The sequence below is a fragment of the Falco peregrinus genome, chromosome 9 (assembly GCF_023634155.1).
Source record: "Falco peregrinus isolate bFalPer1 chromosome 9, bFalPer1.pri, whole genome shotgun sequence".
In the NCBI taxonomy this organism is placed as follows: Eukaryota; Metazoa; Chordata; class Aves; order Falconiformes; family Falconidae; genus Falco; species Falco peregrinus.
In genome coordinates this window covers 631326-654490 of record NC_073729.1, presented here as the reverse complement: position 1 = coordinate 654490, position 23165 = coordinate 631326, and the positions used below count along the sequence as shown (strand labels likewise).

General features: G+C 51.7%; 1 protein-coding gene and 1 pseudogene across 1 annotated transcript; both read right to left on the bottom strand.

Annotated features, from left to right (window-relative positions):
- Positions 1-16867, bottom strand: part of LOC129785156 (hydrocephalus-inducing protein-like) — a 91229-nt pseudogene extending 74362 nt beyond the window's left edge.
- A 2421-nt stretch (positions 16868-19288) lies between these two features.
- On the bottom strand, positions 19289-21840 carry LOC129785155 (E3 ubiquitin-protein ligase RBBP6-like). The gene is made up of 2 exons (XM_055814157.1): positions 21622-21840; positions 19289-19392 (listed from the first exon to the last, which is right to left on the bottom strand). Exons 1-2 carry the CDS (start codon positions 21785-21787, stop codon positions 19289-19291), a joined length of 270 nt encoding a protein of 89 aa, XP_055670132.1. The 5' UTR covers positions 21788-21840.
- Positions 21841-23165: the final 1325 nt, after the last annotated feature.

Sequence of the window (23165 nt, the reverse complement as noted above, 5' to 3'; positions counted from 1 at the left end):
CCCTGCTCAGCACCAGCCCTCGCCGGCCCTTGCCAGCCAGCTGGGCTGACTTAGGGCCGTGTTCAGGGCTGGGAAAGATGGGCAGCAGCGCGTGGTACGCACCTGGCCTTCCTGACGTGCTGCAGCTTCCTGCATTTTCTCAGGTTTGGGTCCACAAAATCGCTTCCTCTCTTCTCCTTTTTATTTGTGCTTGGCTGTCCCTCTCCTCTGCCCAGGCTTCTTTTCTCTTCCTTTTCCTTGACTTTTCCTTCTCCTGGTGGGAGCCTGCAAACCTTTCCATCCCACAGCGTGATGAGATGGGGAAAGCCCCAAGCCCCTGCAGCGAGCTCTCAGGTCAGGCAAGGGGAGCTCTTCCTACCTGGTTTCCTGGGGCAGGCTGGTCAGTTGTGGCAGGCGTGCCAGGGACTCTGCCGTGCCCTCGGGGGTGCCTGGAGGCAAATCTGGAGGTGCCTAAACCAGAAACTTGGGAGGTAACGGGTGGCAAGTGACAGCCTGGGGTAGTGAGGGCCTGACTGCCAAATTGCTGTATGAGCTCTACAGAGGAGATGCTGGTTTGCATCGTGCACATTTTGCACAGTCCAGCCAACGCAGCCTAGACTTGATGAAGCTGCGACGGAGTAGGATTTGAGCAAAAGCCCTCTCAAGGTGGCAGCTACTCCTTTCTGTCCTTTTGTGGGTATTTTGTAGGTATGTTTTGTTTGATGAAGCAGATCACACTTAATGAAGTGCATTCCAGAAACAGCCTTTCCAGTTTTCCTTAGCACGCACCACTCTGGGGGGAGAGGAGGAACCCCAAAGGCACAAGAGAGCGGCTGCCAGGAGGAGGCCCAGCGGCTGCTTGGCCTCCTGGGAAATTACTGTCCCACCTGAGACATGTTGCCCCAGCGTCTGTGGAGCTGCCGTACCTCTGCCGCTTTGGGCCCTGCCCCTGTGTCTCCCCCAGCTCCGCTGTCGATGTCCAGCACAGAGGCGGCTGCATCCAGAAAGGCTTTTGCCGGACGCTGGGTCTCTGCTGTGCCTGCAGGGCCACTTTGCTCTTCACACTGCAGCTCTGGAAAGCAAAAGCACGTGCAGCAGCGCGACTTCTTGGAAGTCAAGAACACCTAAGCAAAGCCCAGCCGAGCCCTACACCACTTGTCTCGTCAGCGTTGAGGTTTCTGGCATCCCAAGCCCCAGTGTCTGTGACAAGCCTCAGTCCCGCCTCCTACCTGTGCCCCTGTCCATGGGTGCTGGCACCTCCTCGGCTGATGGAGGGGAGAGGCCGGCCACCTCCTCCCCAAAGATGTCCCCGCAGTTTTCAATGAGGAACTCCACCAGCACGTTCACCTGCAGACATCAAAGCCTTGGTCTCAAGCCAGGTGCCTGCAGACGTGTCAAGCAGCCTTTCCCACTGCTGACCCTTCGCCTGCGCAGGCGGCTGCGGCTGGGGGTTGCTCTTCCAGGCACCCAGCCCACCAGCACTGGCCCAAGGGAGGAGGCAGCCAGGGACCTCGCAACAGCCAAGCTCCGATGGGCCGGGAAGGCAGCACTGGCTGCTGGGTAGGGCGTACCTTCTCGGTCACCGCCAGCATGGCCTGCAGCGGGAGCAGGTCCTCGTTGGGTGGGCTCAGCAGGTTGGGCCCGACGCAGATGGCCAGGTTGCTGCAGCTCATTCTGCTGGTGGCTGCGTTGTGGCCGATGTGCTGCAGCAGGGCCATCAGCCGCTTCAGGAGGAGGAGGTTGGCCGCAGGCAACTTGTTGGCCACCCTGAGGGAAGAGGAAGACAAGGCTGATGAAGCAGAGGGTGCCCACAGCCGTCCCTGCAGCTGGCCCCAGGCGGGTGGGAGCCAGCGGCCGTGTTGCACAGCTTTGCAGCTGCCCGAAAAGACAGCTTTCTGAGGAGCCCGTGCCTTTGCAGGCAGGTCCCAGAACTCTCCCGGTCCCTGCTCACCAGGCAGGCTGCTGCCCACACTTACGCTTTCAGCTCCTCCACCTTGGCCTGCTTGCTGGCCCTCTCCATGGCTGCCATCCAGTCCTCGTAGAGGTCGACGACGAGGAGCTTGGTGGGGATGCTTCGCAGGAAGTCCTGCAATGCCAAGGGCTGCAGGTGAGCCTTTGAACGCTGCAGGCCAGCCAGGAGCTCCTCCAGCTGCAGGTCAGAAGTGCTCACCTTCAAGATGACGGCCAGCAGCAGTGCAGGCTGGCTTCCTACGTCGATGTCCTTGCCGCGGTCCAGGGCCTCGCGCAGCTGCCGAAGTTCTGTCCCACCGGCAGCTCTGCGGAATATCCCCTCCGTTGCTGGTCCTTGCTGGTGCAGGACAGCCAGCAGCTCCTGCAGGAGAGGCAGGAGGCCACTTGCTTGGCTGAAGAACCAAGCGGTGGCAAGGACCAGAGCTCTGCCCCAGACGTGGTTGCCTAAGCGCCACAAAGGGTCTGGGACCAGAAGCAGGTTCTGGGGGTGCAGAGCCCAGTGCCCTGTCCCCGCAGCTGCTGGGGACACGCAGGCCCTCTCCAGAGCAGCCGGAGGGAGGGCTGGGGACCCCGTCTGTCCAGGCTGGCTTACCTGGATGGGCCGGGGCAGCGTGTTGTCCTCCCCACAGAGGGCTGCCAGGGGCTGCCCAAAGAGCGCCCTGCTGCAGCTGGAGCCCGCCTGCCCTGGCGCCTGGGCAGCGGCCGGGGTGCGCCGCAGGGCAAAGGGCCAGGGCAGCCCCATCCTCCTCCTGCTGGTGCTGCTCCCGCTGCTGCTCCCTCCTGCTGCAGAGGAAAACAGAGTAAGACACCACCAATGGAGACCCCAGGCCAGCGGTCCCAGCGCCTGCCCTGCCCTGCGCTGCCCTGCCGGCAGCACGGTGCTGTGTGGTGCGGCAGGATGGGCAGGGAGGCAGCAGCTGGAACCGTGGCTGTGGCTCGGAGGTGTTGACTTAGAGGCTCTTGAGAGCCATCGTGCCACGGGGTCAGCCTGTGCCAGCCTTCGCCCTGCCCTCCTGCAAGCTGCGGGCAGCAGCAGAGGCTCCGTGTCCCCGCAGAAGCATATCCAGCAGGCACTGCCCAGCAGTTGTCCTTGTCCGTCCAGGTGACATCCTTCCGTGGGCTGCCCAACCTGCATGGCGACACTCGGGACAAGTGAGCACAGCATTGCAGGAGGTTGCCTTGCTTTCCCAAACTCACCTGGTGCGGGGCAAAGTCCCCCTGCGTTTGCAGATGGGGCCGTCGCAGGCCCTTGCTTGGGATGAGCCTGCAAGAACCAAGAATCGGGCTGTGCTTGGAGAGCAGCCCCGCAGCAGAAAGGGCCACCAGCAGCCTGAGCGTGGCAGAGCTGGGACCCTCTGCCCTCCCGGGCTCTCTTCCCCATGTGGCAGGGTTCCTCCCAGTGTCACCAGTCAGAACGTGCTGGCGTGCTGCTGGCTTCCCAAAACTCTCTGCTCCCTGAGTGGCACCATCAGACCCTCTGTCCCTCCCGCACAAGCTCACCCCAGTCCCTGCGCATCCCGGCGCAGCCAGAGGCAGGTGCAAGGCAGCCATTCTCACCTCTGCCTGTGCCTCCATCAGCCTCTCCAGGCTCCTGGCGCGCAGTGTCCTCCACTGGGCAGGAGAGAAGGAGGGGAAGAAGGTGAGCAGCCATGGCTCTGCTGCTCGGCTGCAGGAGCAGTGCTTGGGGACAGGGCCCAGAGCAGAGAGATACTCATGGTGTGGCGGCGGCTCAGCTCCTTCTCCAGGAGCTTGATGGATGTCAGATGGGTGACGCGGGCTCCCGTGCGTCCTTCTGGTGTCCTGTGCACCGGGAAGGGAGAGGGAGAGAGCTGGGTGAGCCCCAAGCCGTCTCTTGTCTCTTGTCAGGTAGCTGTGCTCGAGAGCTGCTCGCAGCCACGGGGGCACCTTCCCCAGCTGGGGGCTGTGTTCCCCCGTCCATCCAGCTTCTCCTGGAGCATCCCCCCGGCTTACCCCAGCAGCGTGGCCACCCACAGCTCCTTCAGTGCCTGGGATCTGCAGATAGAGAGGAGAGAGAGCGTCAGGCCCTGCTGCCCCCAGCCCTGGGCAAAGGTGGGTGCCTGCACAGCCCTGTGCTGTGGGGCAGGACAGAGGCGCTGTCCAAGCCCTGGGTCGCTCTGTCCTGCCTGAGCGGCTGCATTTGCCCTTCCCTTCTGGGGACCAAAAGGTGACCAGGGGATGCAGGATGGGGAAACATCCCCCATCCCTCCCTCCCTGCCACCGGGCTGCCTGCTCCCTGCCCAGCTCTGCACGCAAGGCAGAGGCCTGTGTTCATGGGATGGCGTGGGCACGGCTGGGAACCTCTGCTGCCCGACCACGACTCACCCAAAAGTGGCGATGCAGGAGCCGGTGGGCCAGGCGAGGATGACAGAGGTGCTGTCCTCATCGGTGCCTTCCTCCTCCTCCTGTCCATCCTGCCCCGCAGCCTCCTTCCCGCTGCTGAGCACCCACAGCTGGTCCAGCGCCAGGCGGAGCTGTGGGCGCAGGCTGGTGCCATGTCTGCAGAGAGCAGAGGCGGGCACTGAGCTGGAGGGGGGCTCCTTGGGCTGGGTCCCCACGCGCAGAGCCCTGTCCCCCACCTGCCCTTGGGACGGACATTGGTGCCTCCAGCACCGAGGGGCCGGGGCCTGGGGCTGGTGCCAGGGTGTCCCTGGGCCGGGGCTGGGGGCAAGGATCTGGGCTCTGAGGGTCTTACCGCAACTTGGCGACCACCAGTTCCTCGTGGAGGAGCAGAAGGCGCCTCTCGCTCCTCTTGCGGCCCCGGGTCAGCCGCACGTCCGCGCTCAGCACCGGCTCGGCGTCGCTGAGAGCCTCCCTGCAGAGCAGAGAGCGGCGGGCATGAGCAACGCCAGTGCTGCGTGGCCCAGCTGTGCCCGCATGTCCCCGAGCCCGGGGGGAGCCCACCTGGAGCCGCAGCAGCAGCTGGCCTGGCCCATCCTGCCCGGGAGAGGAGGGCCCTGGCCGTGCAGCGAGGAGGGGGCCCAGCCGGCGACGGCGAGGCTGGGAAGCGGGGTGCTGGTGCTGTGGCAGCGCTGCTGGGCCAGAGGCTGCCTCCTGCCAGCGCCGCTGCGTGCCAGCACGGCTCTGCCCTGCTGCCTGTGGTGGCCGTGGGCTCCCCGTGACCAACGGTCTGAGCCCAACGGAAAGTGGGCGGGGCCTGCGGGGCGGGGCTGGGGCCCTCTCCAGTATGGCCGGGCCTGCCTCGCCCCGGGGAGCCCCGCGCAGGACAGGGCAGGGGGCAAGGGCCACCTCCCTGCGCCTGCGGCCAGCGCTTTGCCCTGGGGTTTGGACAGGGCCCTGCTCGATAAAAGAAGCCGTTTTTCCTAGAGGTGACCGTTGTGGCCTGAGGCAGACTCCTCTTGGTGGAGGCCGGCCTAGCGGTCGGAAGGCCTCTGGCACACAGGCCGTGCCAGGCCTCAGGCCCCAAGGCGCTGGAACTGGAGCAGGCCCAGCAGGAGGAAAAACTTCCATTTTTACCAAAAGACGGGGGGACTAGCAGCAGTCAAGAGCCGCTCGTGTCCTGCCAGGCGCCACAGGGAAATGAAATGTGTGGTGAGCTTCGGCAGGAATTGTGGTGCCCCTGGAGCACCACCCTTGCTTGGGAAGGCTTTATTCCACCTGGGTGCTAAGGCTTCACCCTTGGCAATCAGGGCTGGATGAGCGCCACACAGGAGCCCTTGCCCTGTTAGCCATGACCTTCACCCAGCCGGTGGCCGACACGGCCAGGGGCGAGTCTGTGGGGTAGGCCGTGACCATGGCAAAGAAGGGGAAAAGTAGTCAGCTTTTGATGGCCCGTGTCTCGTTTCACTGTTGACCCTAAGCAATGCCTTGCTTCAAAGAGAAGTGATTCAGAGAGTTACACACCCGCCCTGTTCAGGAAAAATGCAGGAAATCAGAGACATCTAGCAAATTCTCTTGTGGCTGTTGTACACTGCAGCAAGAAGCAGCGTGGGTCCAGTGGCTAATGCTGGAAGGGGAATTCAGCACTTCTGGGAAAGGGAGATAAAGGCACTCTTGTGGGCCAGGCTGGGATTGGAGAGCCTGGGTGGGTGTCTGGGGTCCCAGCTTTCCCGCAGTGCTGACTGTGGTGCCTGCTGCTTGTTCTTCCCTGCAACGCCGGTTGCATCCACCTGCTGGGGCTGTGCTTGGGAAGGGCTCCGGGGGTGAGCAAGCCCATGGGAGAGGCCTGGGGAGAAGCTCTTCTCCAGAGATCTACCAGAAACTGTCCAGAGCATCCAAGAGGATGCTCTGTATGACAAGGGAAGGTGCCCGTTGGTCCAATGTATGAGAGCCTGCAGGGCTCCCATCAGGGTCCTTTGACCTACCCATCCTCCAGCCAGCAATCCAGGTGCTGGGGGGTCCCATGTAGGTCTCCTGAGGTACCCTTTAGCCCCGGGCAAGGTGTCGTGCCTCAGTGTGTGCTTGCAGGGCATGTTTCCTTCCTGCTGACAAGGGCGGAATTGCAGTTAAATGCCCCTGGGCGATCCCGAGCCAAGCAAACTTTTTTCTATGGGTCACACTGCTTTGCAGTCCATGTGTGTGGTTCAGCTCCTGCATGGGAGCTGAGGACACGAGGTGACCTAGCTCGGAAGCTGGCCACTCTTGCTCCAGGCAACTCCAGTTGCTTGCGTTTTCCTTCAGCTTCCCCAGCCTGATCATCTCCACTGTCACCTCCTCCCTGTCCTACAAGAAGTATCCCTATCCCAGCCATTAGGACAGTGGCACAGCACTCAGAATCCAGATCACTGGTAGAGAAGAAGGACAGAGGAAAAGAGAAGTTCTCCTTTGAAAGAAATCCTTCTTTGTCCTCCTTTAGCTACTAGTGGGTGAAAAAAAGGGGGACAGAATTTCAGGCCAGCCACAGCACTGGCTTTCAAGCCTGAGCTTGTCATCTCATGGCTGTTCTGGAATGCGGTACAGTGAAAGGAGAGATAGAAATGGCAAATTTTCCCCCTCGGGGCGATCTAATGCTGGCAGAGGTTGCCCAAGGAGGTTGTGCAGTCTCTGTCCTTGGGGATCTTCAAAGGCCAAGGGCACACAGTTCTCAGCAACCTGCTCGAGGCGAGCGTGCTGGAGCAGAGGGCTTGGCCCAGAGGACCTCCACGGGTCCCTTCCAACCCCACCCTCCTGTGTGGCTCTGTGCTTTGCTTTTGCCCTGGCGGAGATCTTCAGGGACTTTGTGCTCCGTTTTGTGTTGCCTTAGGGCTACGATGTGCTGTGGTTTGGGGGCAACAAGGTCAAGTATGTCAGAGGTCAAGCGAGTTAGTGTCAAAGTGTGTTACTGTTATGGACAGAATCTGTGTTTGTTGGCCCTGTGTTCCTGGGGTTATGGCATTTTTATCTTGTGATCTGTGTGGTGGGGTTTTTTTGTGGAGAGTGCCTTTTTCAGCTATTTTGCCTTTGTGGGGTTTGGATGGGTGCCTTTGGTTTGTGTATGATGTTTCTTCTGGTTGTTTTTCTGCTGTGCTGGTGGATGGTGGTGGGCTTTTCTGTCTTGAAACCATCGATACTGGTCTAATAGATCTCCTGCAGGTCAGGCAGTGTCACTTCTGGCGTGGTCTGACTCATTTCTGGTGAGCTGGTAGGTAGGTGTGGAGGACTTGTGGTCCCTCCATGGAGAATGACTGCTAGAGGACTAACAGGCAGATCTGTGGAGGGGTGAGAGGACCGCTGGCCCATAAGTAGTGACTGTCAGAGGACTAAGTGTACTTGAACTAACGTGGGCTTCCAAATTCGTGGTTATCTGTCCTGCCTTGTGGAAGAGCCATTGGAAGTCACCAGCCACACGGAAGGACAAGGGGGTTCCCAAGGCTACGTGGCTTCTTGGGTTTTGCTTTTGAGTAAGAAAGTCTTGTCTCAACATGAGTACAACTGTGAACGGTCAATTTTGCTAACTTTAGAAATTAGGGAGTAGCACTTTTGTGCTGTGCCTCACATGGCTGCCAGGGCAGGGTGAGAAGCAGCAAGAGAATTCCTTCCTGTCACTTCTCCAGGGGAGCCGTGCTGCACTTGTCAAGGTGAGGGGTTTTTGGCTCTATATGATTGAAAAGGTGAGGGGTTAATTTTCTCACCACAGAAATTAGGGAGCAGAACATTTGTGCTGTGCCTCACATGGCTGCCAGGGCAGGGCGAGAAGCAGCAAGAGAATTCCTGCCTGGCACCTTCTCCAGGGGAGCAGTGCTGCACTTTACCCATAGTGAGGGTTTTTTTGGCTCTTCATGATTGCAAATGTGAGAGGTCCATTTTCTCAAATTCTCCCCATTTCCCACAGAACGCAGGGAGCAAAACTTTTGTGTTTCGCCTCACATGGCTGCCCGGGCACGGTGAGAAACAGCAAGAGAATTCCTTCATGGCACCTTCTCCAGGGGAGCAGTGCTGCACTTTGACAAGGTGAGCCCTGGTTCTGCATGAGTGCACAAGGTTTTGGTCAATTTTCTCACCACAGGAAGCAGGGAGCAGAACTCTTGTGCTGTGCCTCACATGGCTGCCCGGGCACGGTGAGAAGCAGCAAGAGAATTCCTGCCTGGCACCTTCTCCAGGGGAGCAGTGCTGCACTTGGACAAGGTGACTTTTTTTTGGTTCTGCACCATTTCAAAAGTGATGGTTCTGTTTTCTGACCACAGAAAGCAGGGAGCAGAAATTTTCTTTTGTGCCTCACATGGCTGCCCGGGCATGGTGAGAAGCAGCAAGAGAATTTCTGCCTGGCACCTTCTCCAGGGAGCACTGCTGCACTTTGTCAAGGTGAGTTTTTTGGGCTGTGCATTATTGCCACTGAAAAGAGGTCAGTTTTCTCAGCACAGAAAGCAGGGAGCAGCACATTTGTGCTGTGCCTCACATGGCTGCCAGGGCAGGGTGAGAAGCAGCAAGAGAATTCCTGCCTGGAACCCTCTCCAGGGGAGCAGCCCTGCACTTTCCCAAGCCATGTTTTTTGCTTCTGTATGAGTTCTAAAGTGCTGTGTCAATTTTCTCACCACAGAAAGCAGGGAGCAGTACCCTTGCGCTGTGCCTCACATGGCTACCATGCACGGTGGGAAGCAGCAAGAGAATTCCTTCCTGGCACCTTCTCCAGGGGAATTTCCCAGTTCCCGAGAAACTCCTGGCACCAGCTGCAAGGGGGCTCCCAGCCGAAGGGAATTGGGGTGGGAATTGGTGATGTCTCCTTTCCTTAGGCATGTTAACACTTTGGAATAACAATTGGATGCTTCGCTTCTGTTGCTCTTTTATCATATTGCTCACAGTAACTGCTACTGGTTCCTTTTATCATATTGCATGCTATTTTCTTTTATTGTAATATAAGAAACTGCGTTTGATATATTCCATCATTTGATATATTTGATAGATTTGATTATATTTGATGTAGAGTTCAGCTTTGCTGTGTATCCAGTCAGTCAGCAAAACATAATTTGGCGTAGTCGGCATCGTATGAAGTAAAACTCTCTCTATTTAAGAAGAAAAAATGTTCCTCGACTTGCTATTGGCAGGTGGGAACCATTGCCTTACGGTGTTTGTGCCAGAGTGGTCTGGTGGTGCTGGGCAGTTGGGCCGTGCCAGGGACAGAGGGACGGGGGCAGGGGAGGGGGCGGGGGGAAGGGGTTTAGGGACGGACGGGTGGGAATGGATGAAGGTGTTTAGGGATGGAGCGGGGTGTGTGGGGGTGGGGCAAGGATGTGTGTTTGTGGGAGTGGGTGTGGGGGGGGGTGGGGGATGGGGGGAGGTGGGTGTGTGTGTATTGATACACCGGGGGTGGGGGCGTGGGGGGGGTTGAGGGTGTGTGCGTTATTTAGAGAACAGATTGGGGGGCCTGGGGGAAGGGTTTTAGGGACGGACGGGGGGTTAATGGAGGCCTTTAGGGAAGAACCGGGGGGCTGGGGGAAGGATTTTAGGGACGGGCCGAGGGTGGGGGAGGGCTGGACCAGGGTCTGGGGGAAAAGGTTTTAGGGACAGGGCGGGGAGGTGGAGGTGGGGGATGATTTCAGGAACAGCCAGGGTGGAGGAGGGGGTCAAGGGAAGTCTTTCAGGGTTGTTTGGGGGGAAGGATTTTAGGGACGGATGTGGTGTCTGGGCGGACGTTTGATGCCACCGTATAGATTCCACTGTATATACGTTTATGTCCAGGGATTCTGTTAAGGGAAGGCTGCTGGCTCGGCAAAGGGACAAGATGTCTGAGCTCCCCAGTTACCACACTGATTTGGTGTTTAGCTCTACGTTAAACACACCTGCGCACAAAGGTTAGGCCAAGCTGACTCTCTAAAGCTGTTAGAAGTGACAAATTAAGGGACCTCTCATCCAGGGAGTCAGCCTTGGGAATGGTGGCGAACAAAGAATGGATGGGGAAAAGATCTCCGTTCTCTTCAGTGATGCAGAAAGAGCCTCTGGGTGAGGACGTTGTGGCCACAGGAGGAGACAAGCCGATAGAGTGCTGCGATCCGCAGAATGTTGGTTGGAAGTCGGGCAGAGGTAATTGTTGTGGGGGGAGATCGCGACCTCTGACTCAGATAGCCCCCCGAGAGAGGGCAAGGCCCCGCTTGGGGAGCATGGGGAGCTAGTAAAAAACCTCAGCAGTGCTGTCTGAGGGTGTGTGCTCATTTGTATTAAAGCAAGAAACTTGTAACCCATCCTGTGCCTGACTGAAAATGCATGTGTAATGCGCTATGAGTGTGCAAGTGCTCTGCTGTCCATAGTGCGTGCCCTCGAGTAACTGGGTGAGCACGCTCAGAGGAAACATTCCCCCGTGCTCCCAGCACTGCCATAAAGAATGCCTGCCTTCTGAAACTTGCAAGCAAGGCTTAGAGGGTTTCTCTCCATGACCGACTTTATGGCATCATTCCCACCATACTGGAGAAAGCAAATCTTTTATTGTTTGGTGGTGAAAGCAGCTTGGGCAGTGTCACTGATGTGCAGCACTTTTTTAACCTCAGGTCTAAAGTGCCACCGGTCCCACCGTGGGGTACATCCTTCCTCAGGCTTTCACCAAACGGAAAGGATGCATCAAACCCACCCCACAAACACGTCCTGCACTGTTGCTAGGTAGGGCCTGGCGACCGGAAGATCTCGCGCTGTACGGAAACACAGGGCCCCCCTCCCTGTAGCCAACAGCTTTAGTTTATGATGTAAGCAAACGGAAGTGACAGTGTAAACCTAGGCTATATAGTGTCACGTCATTCAGCAATAAACGCCATTTGCCATCCACCACATTGGTGTCTGTGAGCTAATGGACCGCGCGGCCAGGGGTCGGCCGCCGTGCCGTTCCTGACCCAGGTCATCGTGTGCCTGTGAAGGCAACACTGCACTTTTTTTATCTTTCCTGGAACGTGGGGACATGACCCTGCTGGGCCATCAGTGCCACCTGCCTGGGAGCCAAGATGGTGCCTTTGCATTCCAGGCTAGGAACTTACCTTCTTTTTTTCCTTTTCAGTGACTTTAGAGCCATCCTTAGGGAGGCTGGTTAAGCTGGTTTACTGCACAGCTGGTCGCCAGTGGAGGGAAATGGTAAGCTCCGCTGTTGCCTTTGGTGTTTACTTGTTACTGTGTCGCTCATTTGAGTGATCTTCTCATGCCCCGGCAAGCAGAAGCTATCACGCCACTTTAGGCCTTGGTCTAATAGTCATGCAAAGCAATATTGAAAGTCATTCTGAGGTCTGGAACAGGCCCCAATATGCATTTTATAAAAGTGCTTCTTGGCTGCTGTTTCTCTTTGTATGGGGTTTTTTTCCCATTTCCCCAGACTGCTGAAGCTCTGAAAGGCGCCGATGAGCTGCTCTCCCTCAGTTTGCTCCTTTGCCTTTGGGGACTGCGGTTCATGTTTTCTTCATGGCTTTGCAGAGGAGAAAATCCATGAGTACACCACCTTGCTTGACATGATCTTGCTGGAAAGTGGTCGAAAGCTTATTGCTGCCCCATCTTGCAAATGGCATACATTCTGGTTCTCATTTGATGGGCAGCGTGTCGGCTTGTCAGTTGACTGTAGAACAATTCAATTGCTCAAAGCAGCAATGCTGATAGGGAGAGTTTACGTACTTCCTTGCACAAAGCGGTTCTGGGCTTTTTTCCCTCTGTGTGTGTTTCTGTGCAGACATGTGCATGAAACACAGGTGTCTCTCTGTGCCACAGGTGGGACTGATGACAGCTCTTTATTTCATTTCAACTAGAATTTAAACAAAGATTGTGCCTGCAAAAGAATTAGAGCAGCTGTCCTTGTTTCCCAGAGCAAGCATCCAGGCGCTGGGGAGCAGTTGGCAGGATCAGAACCTGAGCCTGCTCTGGGTGGTAAATCCTCAGGAGAGGAAAGAGAAACCCCACTTTTTTCAATACAGGTCTAGTTCCCTTAATATTTCGAGCAGCAGAGGGGGGTGAGATGGGGCGGTGTGGTGGCAGGAGAGGGACAGGAGAGGGACAGAGGAATGAAGAGAACAGGGGTGGAGCTGGGCAGGGAGTGGAGGAAGGAAACCCCTGCTGAAGAGCCAGCAAACCATGAAGTATTCCTATGTGCTAAATTTCATCACACCAGCCTGTTTCCACAGCAAAGGCTCCAAAGTTGCCCAAAGAAGCAAGGAACAGAGCAACTGGTAGCAGTGATGGCAAACACGATGGAGTTCTTGGCCGCATGAGGAAGTAGATAACCACCATGTAGGAAGTTCTGCGCCCTACCCTGATGGAAACAAATCTCTGAACCATTTACGGCAGCTATTGCATAATTTTTCTGTCCGTCTGACTATCTATCTATCGATCAATCTTGCAGAAGACTAAGTTGCAAGAACTTGAGAAATAGACCTCTGTTCCCGGTAATAATAGTAACCCTAAGACTTAACCCTAAGACTCAACCTTAAGACTTAACCTTAAGTCTTAACCCTAAGACTTAAATTTAGGACTTAACCCTAAGACTCAACACCGAGACTTCACCCTAAGACTTAACCTTAAAACATAACCCTAAGACTTACCACTAAGTATTAACCTAAGACTTAACCCTGAGACTTAACCTTAAGACTTAAATTTAAAACTTAATGTTAAGACTTTACCCTAAGACTTAACACTAAGACTTAACCCTAGGACGTAACCTTAAGACTTTAATTTAAGACTTAACCTTAAGACTGAGACCTAAGACTATATGCCTAAGACTTAACCCTAAGACTCAACCTTTAAGACTTAAACCTAAGATTTAACCCTAAGACCTAACCTTAAGGCTCAAACTTAAAGATATAACGTTTAGACTTAACCCTGAGAATTAACCCTAACACTTATCTTTAAGATTTAACCTTAAGACTCAACCTTAAGGCTCTATCCTAAGATTTAACCCTAAGATCTAACCTTAAAACTTAACCCTAAGACTTAACCCTGAGATATAACCTTTAAGACTACTTAACCCTAAGACTTAACCATAAAACTTAACCCTAATACTGAACCCAAGACTTAACATTAAGTTTTAACCCTAGGACTCAACCTTAAGACTTAACTTTAAGACTTAACCCTAAGACTTATCCCCAAGACTTAACTCTAAGAGTTAACCCTAACACTTAAACTTAAGAATTAAACTTTTGACTTAACCCTAAGACTCATCCATAAGACTCAAACTTAAGACTTAACCTAAAGACTTAACCCTGAGTCTCAATCCATAAGATATACACTAAAGACTTAACCCTATAGACTTAACCTTAAGACTTAACCCTATGATTTATACTTATGGCTCAACCTTAAGACTTAACTTTAAGACTTAAGCCTGAGAATTAACCCTAAGACTTAACCCTAAAACTTAACCTTAAGATTTAACCTTAAGAATTAAGGTGAAGGGTTAACCTTAAAGGATGAAACTTAAGACTCAACCCTACGTCTGAACCCTATGACTTAACCCAAGACTTAACCTTAAGACATAAACTTAAGACTTAAGCCTAGGACTTAATCTTAAGACTTAACCCTGAGACTTAACCCTAAGACATAACCCTGGAACTTATCCTTGAGACTTAACTCTGAGACTTAACCCTAAGACTTATCCCTAAGACTTAATCCTAAAACTTAACCTTAAGAGTTAACCATGAGACTTAACCGTGAGACTTTACCATAAGATGTAATCCTATGACTTAACCGCAAAACTTAACCCTGAGATTTAACCTTTAAGATTTTGCCTTCAGACTTAACCCTAAGACTGAACCATAAGAGTGAACCCTAAGACTTAACCTTCAGACTTAATCTTAATACTGAACCCTAAGACTTAACCGTAAGGCTCACCGTTCAGACTTAGCCCTAAGACTTATTCATAAGGCTCAAACTTAAGACTTAATGTTAAGTCTTACCTCTGAGAGTTAACCCTAAGATTTAACCCTAAAACTTGTCCTTAAGATTTTACCTTAAGATTTCACCGTAAGTATTAACCTGAATAGTTAACCTTAAAGATTTAACCTTAAGACTTAACCCTGAGACTTAACCCTAAGACTTAACCTTAAGATTTAACCTTAAGACTTAACCTTAAGAGTTAAATTTAAAACTTAACCTTAAGACTTAACCCTTAGACTTAACACTAACACTTACATTTAAGACTTCACCTTAATATTTAACCCTAAAACTTAAACCTAAGACTTAACACTGAGACTTAAACCTGACTTAACCTTGAGACTTAACCCTTAGACTTATCCCCAGACTTAACTACAAGAATTAACCCTAAGACTTAACCTTATAAGTTAACCTTGAGAATTAACCGTGAGATTTAAAGTATAAGACTTAACCCTATGACTTAACCGTAAAACTTAAACCAAAGACTTAACCTTAAGATTTAACCTTATGACTTAACCTTAAGACTCAACCCTGAGACTTTACACTAAGACTTAAATTAAGATTTAACCTTAAGATTTAACCCTGAGACTTAAAGGTAAGATTTAACCCTAAGACTTAACACTAAGATATAACCATGGGACTTAACCCTGTGTCTTAACCCTAATAGTTAACCCTAAGACTTAACCCTAACAGTTATCCCTAAGACTTAACCCTAAGATTTAACCTTAAGTTTTAACCTTAATACTTAACCCTAAGACTTAACCATAAGATTTAACCTTAAGAATTAACCTTGAGACTTAACCGTGAGATTTAACCTTTAAGACTTAACCCTAAATCTTAACCCTGAGACTTAACCCTAAGAATTAACCTTAAGGCTTAACAATAAGATTTAACCCTAAGGCTTAACACTAAAACTTAACCCTACAAATTAACCCTAAGTCTTATCCATAAGACTTAACACTGAGACTTAACTCTAAGACATAACCCTGAGACTTATCCCCAAGACTTGACCCTAAGGCTTAACCCTTAGACCTAAACTTAAGACTTAACCCTAGGACTCAATCCGTAAGGCTTAAACTTAAGAATTAACCCTGAGACTTAAACTTAGGACTTAACCCTAAGACTCTAACATTAAGACTTAGCTCCAAGACTTATGCCTAGGTCTCAACAATGAGACTTCAACCTAAGACTTAACCTTATGGTGGCCAGGTTTTCCAAAACGAAAGCAAATGTACTATGGTGGAGGTGGATCCCAGGGGTCTTTCATGTAACTAGAAGTTTTTTGAAAAAGAAAAAAAAAAAAAGGAAAAGGTATGCATGCATCTCTCTTCTTAAAACAAACATCTCTACAATGTTCCCATAACCTTCAAGGAACATACCTGACACTTCCTTGACTGGGTTGTATTCACAGCAAGACTGTACCATCATAGCCTGTACCTTATCCTCTTTGGTAGCATTGTCTTCAGCCAGGTTGTCAGTCTGTTTAACAGGTACTGATTATTTGACACTCATGTTAGGCTACAAATAGGCTCTCTTTGTACCTTACATAAAGACTTGTTGAACCAATCCAGTTTTCTTCCAAGCGGACTGAAGCTATGTGTAGAAAAAAGCACACCACCAGCATTTTGAAGCTGGCCTTTAAGCTCCAGACTGGTTGAAGAAGCTAGCCACGGTACATTTAACTGGGATGCATGCAAGTAGCATTAGTTATGTTTTGCAGCATTAAAAGGACACACAACTTAAAGAGTTGTGGCAGATGCTTTTGCTTCCTGAAATTCAGCTTCAGACCCAGAAGCACTAAAAGGAATCAAGCTTTTGATAATCCCTTAGCAAGGGATTTAAGAATTTTCTGTTGGTACTGGATTTTCTGTTGGTTTTTGTCTGCCCACAAGCTCTGCTCCTGGCCAGGAAAAGGAGTCCTTAACAGCAGCTATTGCCAAGTGCAGTGGAACTGCAGGTCCAACACGTACTCAGAAGCTGCTCTTTGTTGATCTTAAATGATTCCAAAACCATCCTCAGCACTCCTTTTCAAAACAATCGCCCTTTGACACCCAAAAGGAAACCTTTGGGATCAACGTGTCCCCAGGGAGGGCTCGACACAAAACCTCTGCGCAGACCTGCTGTCCTGTGATGCCTGCCAGCAGAGCTGGTGACGCGAGTGCTCCTTCCCCATCTCCGTTGAGGATACTAAGGTTAGCAAAGCCCTCCTGTTTGTCTTGTTGACAGGCGTGCTCAGCCTGAAAGGCGGTGAGGGAGCGCTAACCGGCAGCCCTGCCAGCCAGCCTGAAGGGCAGGGGGGATGTGAAAAGCAGCTTGGGGCCGCCTGAGAACTAGCACAGGCATTTACGGAGGGAACGCGCGGGAGCAGGGTGTTCTCTCGCTTTCACTCGCTGGGAATGTGCAATCCATTCCTTCCCCCGGAATCTCTCACCTCTAAGTGAGAGACAGTCAACGTTTTAACTAATGTTTTACAAAATGCCTCTTTGTAAATACCTACACATACATACACATACACGTTCTGTTAAAGTAGCAAAGAGTATGTTTCCCAGAAAAGAAGTACCTGAATTTTGAGAAATTTTGAAGACTCTTTGATGGCCATCTGAATTGTGGACCGCATCATCTGATTTGTGGACCCCATTTTAAACTCTATTTAAGGAAAAGGAGGTATGGGAATGATACCACTATGGAAACAGACAGTTAGGCATTTCACAGGAGTCAGAAAATGGTGCGTCAGCCACAGCTGGTGACTACCAGCTCCAATATTTTGAAGATTAGGAAACTATTTCAAAAAACTTGTTGACAAGTCTTTCCTAGAATTGTAATGCTCTTTCTAAGAAATCGTTCACGCAGTGCATTGCAAGAGTTGAAAAGCCCCTCATTCTTCTTCCTTGCAAAAAAAGAGAAAAAAACTGTTTACAGTTCTCTTCCTCTTCATTGTACTCCTCATTGTCATCTTCACCACTGTAGATGACAGTGGTGAAGACGTATATCAGTGCAGAGCGTGTTGGTCTTAAAATATTCTCTGGAATTCTGCGTGATTATTTATGATGGGCTGGATGCAGAATCCCTTCCTGAAGACCCCGTTGCAATGGGGCATCTACAGCAAAGAACATTCTATTTATTTGGTTAGGAGGGAACTAGAACATGAAATCCAGGTTCAGACCAGCAGGCACAGTTTTTAAATCATTATCAGGCTGAAGGAACACTTAAATGGACAGATTATGCCTTTTAGGAAAACTTGTCTGTGGTGGCTGGCAAAAACACTTCTTCCAGCTACAGAAAATCTGAAAAAAGATGGACATGACCTCCTCTGCATGGACAGGGGAGGCACTGCTGATTAAAGCCTTTAGATAGCATACAAAGCATGACTAACCCCTGATTTCTCATTTTTATAAAAAAAGGAGTAGTCTAAGGAGTTCTATAAAAAAGAAAGAAATGTTGTGGTTTATCTGTTTTTAAGCTTTTTGTGAGCTTTCCCAATCTTAATGGCTGTCCATTGCACGTCTAGTTAGAGCTCACAGAACAGAAGCCACTCTGTGTAGCTGTACCCTCAGCCCTCTGCACTACTGGCTTCTGCAGAAGCAGCAAAGGTACAAAGAAAAAACCCAAAACTCCGTTGGTGAGGGGTGTATGTATTTACCTGACACAATGTTATTATTGTCCAAGGAATTGCATTTTAAAGACTGATCTTCAGTTTTTGAAAATCACAGGCCGTCTTTACACTGCAGCACAGTGAAAATGTCACAGAGGTACCTTGGTGCCAAGAACCCAGCTCATCAGAGTGGTGGGCTTCTCCTCTGCCTCATTTAACCTGCTACCTCACAGACCTTGTGCTGGCCAAGTTCCGTGGTTCCCAGTGATGATCCCAGATTGACCGGAGCCAGATCAGGAGCTTCTACCCATTAGGTCTTAGGGTTGAGTCTTAGGGTTAAGTCTTAAGGTTAGGTCTTTAGGTTAAGACTTATGGTTATGTCTCAAGGTTAAGTCTTAGAGATAAGTCTTAGAGACACGCTGTAACTCGCCAGTATACTTTATTTATTGAGAACTAACATTAGAAAGACACGGCATAACCACAAGTCAATAATATCTACTAATGGTGGAGGAGAGGTCTGTCTTGAAGAAGGCTGGAAAACATGACCATTCAAACCATGCTGACGCAGCTGATACAGAACTGGACTGGACGAATACATCGATGACAGCAACAATGCTGTAGTCAGGCTTACATTTGAATATCTGCAATTGTAATCAGATTCTCTGTCCTCCATAAATCTGAGGAATACAGCAGTAATACCTGGAGCACAGAGAGCAGCTTAGGGTGAAATCAAACTTAGAAAGGTAACTACCAACATTTGGGAATGTGCCCAACTGCTTTCTGAGCTTCAGGTTTGGAAAAGATCAACTGCTCCTTCACCGTCCTGGCACAAAAGGCAATACGCTTTAGGACGTTGCTCTTTTTCTCTTGCCCGACACAGGCATTGTCTTTAGGAAACTAATAGGAATCACTTAAGAATGAAACTTCTTGTTCGCACGGTTTGCCAGCTGGCCACTCTCAGTCTTTCCTCTGGAGACAGCATGCAGCCCCGCCACCCCCACCCCTCTGGGGTGTAAGAATACCCTGCCCCCCCGCCCCCAAACAAAGGAAGCAGTCAAACACTGGGACTCGGACTGCTGGCAGATGGGAACCAATTACCAGTTCACACTGCAATGTGTCTCTCCGTTTACTCTAAAAGCAATACAAGCAAAAGCATAAAATAAGGAATCTCTCTGCATAGAGGAAACAGGACGGAGAACTTGACTCTCAGAAAAACCAACCCCAAGAACAAACCCAATTCAAACGTCTGAACAGCTACCACTGTTGGACTTTGAATGCCACGTCCCAGCGGGCTGAAAAATCTAAGTCTGCTTTGGGACAGATACATTCAAATCTGCCCTGTCACAACACAATTTAACAGCAGCTTTAACAAGAAAGAGACAACCGGAATGCCTCCGTAAACCAACAGCCACAAAGAAGGTGAACACACTGAAACCCCTCCCAAAGAACACAACGCGTTATGGCTGCTTACCCAAGGTCTGTCTTGCCGGTAGCTTTAACTCCTCTAACAGGGACTCTCCTAACAGTTACCGATGAGTGCCTTGGAATCAGGGCATTGTCATCTGTGTATTCTGAAAACAACATCAATACAGAGAAAGCATCAGTCAGTTCGTAAGAGTGATATTAATATGTCATGACATAGCACTTCAGGGAACCCTTTACGGATAGAAAAGCAACATTTTACACACAGCGCAATGCTTTTATCATGTCCACACACTCACGGTACCTTTCCAGAAATCTTCAGGTCTGATAGTCAAACACAAGCAGCAAAATCTTTTCCATTTGTTTTGAATCGTTTCAATGCCAACAGCAAAATGGTCTCTAAAGTCACTAAAGCAGAGTGCTAAAACATGAGGCTCTTTCCTGATCTAACTTTCATTGCTTTTGCTCCTGTTAGCTTACAAAACCCTAGAACATGTCTCTATAATAGCGAGCACGGAAGAGGACACCCCCACCCCGCCTCCCACCTTTTAAAACACATCCCAACCATCCATTTTGCCTTCCCACCATCTTCAAAAAGAGTCCACCATCTCTTTTTTTTCCCCCCAGTGATGTGTAAAATCCTGTTTACTTTTAGCTTCTATTAGCATTGCTTCTATTACGAGATTTCCGTGATCACGCGGCTCGGAAAACTCTGAACAAGTTGGCCATCTTCACTCAAGGTTCACTGAAGGGTCTTTCCAAGATCATGCCAACATTTAGTCAGGACTCCTGCACAAAGTTATAAAACCCACTACCATATCTCCACAGGGAGGATCTCCAAGAACCCCCTTTAGGCAGAGCATCCAGGCCTAGTTCTTTCCTTCATCTTCTGAAGGTGACTTTAAGCACGTAGATGCTGTTCAATAAAAACGGAAAGTCACGGTTATGTATAAAACCCCAAAATCTGGCATACACATAAATGACACCGAAATGTATTCCTTAGCTTTGCTCTGACAACCGCTGGGGGATTTTTGCATTTTCACGGGGAAAACACCCTTACAAAAGTTCCAGTAAGCATCTGTGTCACAACCTGTACGTCTGCCTCTACCTGCATGTCTGTCTCTACTGCTGTACATGACACGCGATCCCGTAACACCCCCAAGACCCCTAACACCGTGCTGTTAAGTCTGCTCACAGATACTCTCCTGAACCTACTTTACCTATCTGTAGGTAAACAGCGTCTTTAGGTCCAACCACTTGAAAGGCTGGAGCCAAAGTTACAGTTACCGCAGCAGGCATGTTATTCTGTTTAAGTTTTAATACATCAAAGAGGAAGAGGAAAAAATCCTATGAGTACACATTGTAAAGACAAGACTGTTGTGGGAATGTCACAGAACCACAGGAAAAAAGAAAAAAAAACCCCAACCGATAAAATTTGAATGTTTAAGGAATGGAGATGGTTTCCAAGTCTTTGCATTTCTGACAAGTCATATTCCAAAGTCTTTAATCACATGCAAGCTTTGCCAGACGGTAGATTACCAAACTGAAACAGCACACTAAGTAATACAAAACCATTACCGTCTCTGAGAATCAAGCACCATTTCTCAGATTCAAAAGAACTTAGGGTTTCTCTAAGAACATTTCTAGGTATATTCACCATAACTGATCTGCCATAAAACTTCAGTACTGCCCTGACACCGTTGAACACGCAGTACCACGACAAAAATGCACCGTTTGAAAGAAATGAAGAAATGATGCTCAATAGCATCTGAATGAATGTGTAGCATGGTGCAGCAAAGAAGCTGTATTAGCAAGAAATGCCAAGTATACTTTAGACAGAACACTCGTCTACAAGATGGCTTTCCAGGGTCTGCATAGATTCTCACTCACAGATACACTCTTGATCCAAAACGTTGCTACTGAGCAGTTTCTGCAGCAGCCAAGCACCGCTTTTCCAATGCGGTGGAGTAAAAGTAGCTGAAGACAAATTTCAGCCACCAAACCCACTTTTTTTTCCCCTTTAAATTAGCCACCCACTCCTTTTCTATCATGTTCAGCCTTCTCTGCCGGCTTTCAAAGAAATCTGGCAGGTCTGTGATGACAAGGCATTGTCCCACATTCCCTTATCGTTTTAGCTAGAAGGGTTCCCAGAAACCAAACCTCTTCCACGCGCGGTGTCGCACACGGACCCCGGACGCTGCTGTGCCTGGCTGCGCACACAGCCCTGACAGCAGCTGCCAGCGCACAACCACGGAAGAGCAGCTCTGAGGCCCCAGCACAAGTCACCGCTGCCGGCCGTGGCCCAACCGCCTCACTGGCCGCCTGCGCCATCGCCAGCCGGCCGGTCCCCGGTCCCCGCGCCCGCCGCCCCCACGCACCTTCCATGGTCTGGGCGTTGGTGACCTGCAGGTCGCAGTGGGTCGCCTTCAGCCTCTCGCGGCCCATGATCTGGCGCCTGAGGTCGCGCAGGGAGATGTGGGGGCCGTGAAAGGTGACCACATCGGAGTTCAGCCTGGAGGAGAACTTGTAGTGGACACACGACATGGCCGGGGCCAGGCGGTGCCCGCTCCGCGATGGCACCTCACGCAGCAGCTGGCCTCGCGGCCCCCACAGCAGGTCAGGGCCCACCGAGGGGCTGGGGCCAGCAGCGCGGGCTGAGCCCGCCGGCTCCTCCTCGCAGCCCCGGTGGGAGGACGATGGGGACAGGCCCTGGCTCGGCCTCCGCTCCCTCCTCGCACCAGCGCTGCCAGGCCAAGCTGCTCGCTATGGCAACCCAGGCGGCTCCGCATTGTGACAGAGGGGCTCAGGGGGCCACTCAGCGCCCCTGGGGGAGGGGCCTTCATCAGCCCCGCCTGGGCCGCCGGTGTCCCTGCTGTCCCCCAGCCTGTCACCGCCCCGTGCCCTGTCACCCCCCAGGGCTGCGGTGTCCCTGCTATCACCCCCTGGGGCCTTCACCATCCTGCGTCACCTGTCAGCCCTTGCGCCTGTGGGGGCTCTCCCAACAGCCCTGGGCACATCACTGCCCCGTGCCCTGTCACCCCCCAGGCTGTCACGGCTTGCTGTCCCCTCCTGTAACCCCCAGGCTGTCACGGCCTGCTGTCCCCTCCTGTCACCCCCCAGGCTGTCATGGCCTGCTGTCCCCTCCTGTCAACTCCCATGCTGCTACTGCCTGCTGTCCCCTCCTGTCACCCCCCAGGCTGTCACTGCCTGTTGTCCCCTCCTGTCACCCCCCAGGCTGTCACGGCCTGCTGTCCCCTCCTGTCACCCCCCAGGCTTTCAAAGCCTGCTGTCCCCTCCTGTCACCCCCCAGGCTGTCACGGCCTGCTGTCCCCTCCTGTCAACTCCCATGCTGCTACTGCCTGCTGTCCCCTCCTGTCACCCCCAAGCTGTCCCCAGCCGCTGACCCTTCCCGTCACCCCCAGGCTGTCCCAAACAGTTGTTCCCTCCTGTCACCCACCAGGCTGTCCCCACCAGCTGTCTCTCCCGTCACCCCCCAGGCCTGTTACTACCAGCTGTCCCCTCTTGTCACCCCCAGGCTGTCCCCACCTGCTGTCCCCTCCTGTCCCAAGGCAGCCTGGGGGAGATGCTGGGGCTCTGCCGAGTGGCACTTGGCTGCCTGCACCGCAGGGACAGCGCAGGGAGGGGACATCTCAGGGTGTCGCAGTGTTGTCCTTGTTGTACTCCTCCATGGTATTAATGATGGTTCCTTTTGTAACTGGCTTTTATTCACTCTGTCTGACGGGGCTTCCTCTGGTAGAACCAGTGCCAAGAGGAAAAAAGGGCGCAGTCCAGTCGCAACGGGCGCGGTGCACACTGTCATCTTTTGTAATGCTTCATAAAATAGCTTTTATTTAAATTCTGTATCTGCAGTATTTTTTCCAAAAATGTTCAGTTAAGGGAAGACGAGAGAAAGGGTGAGTCC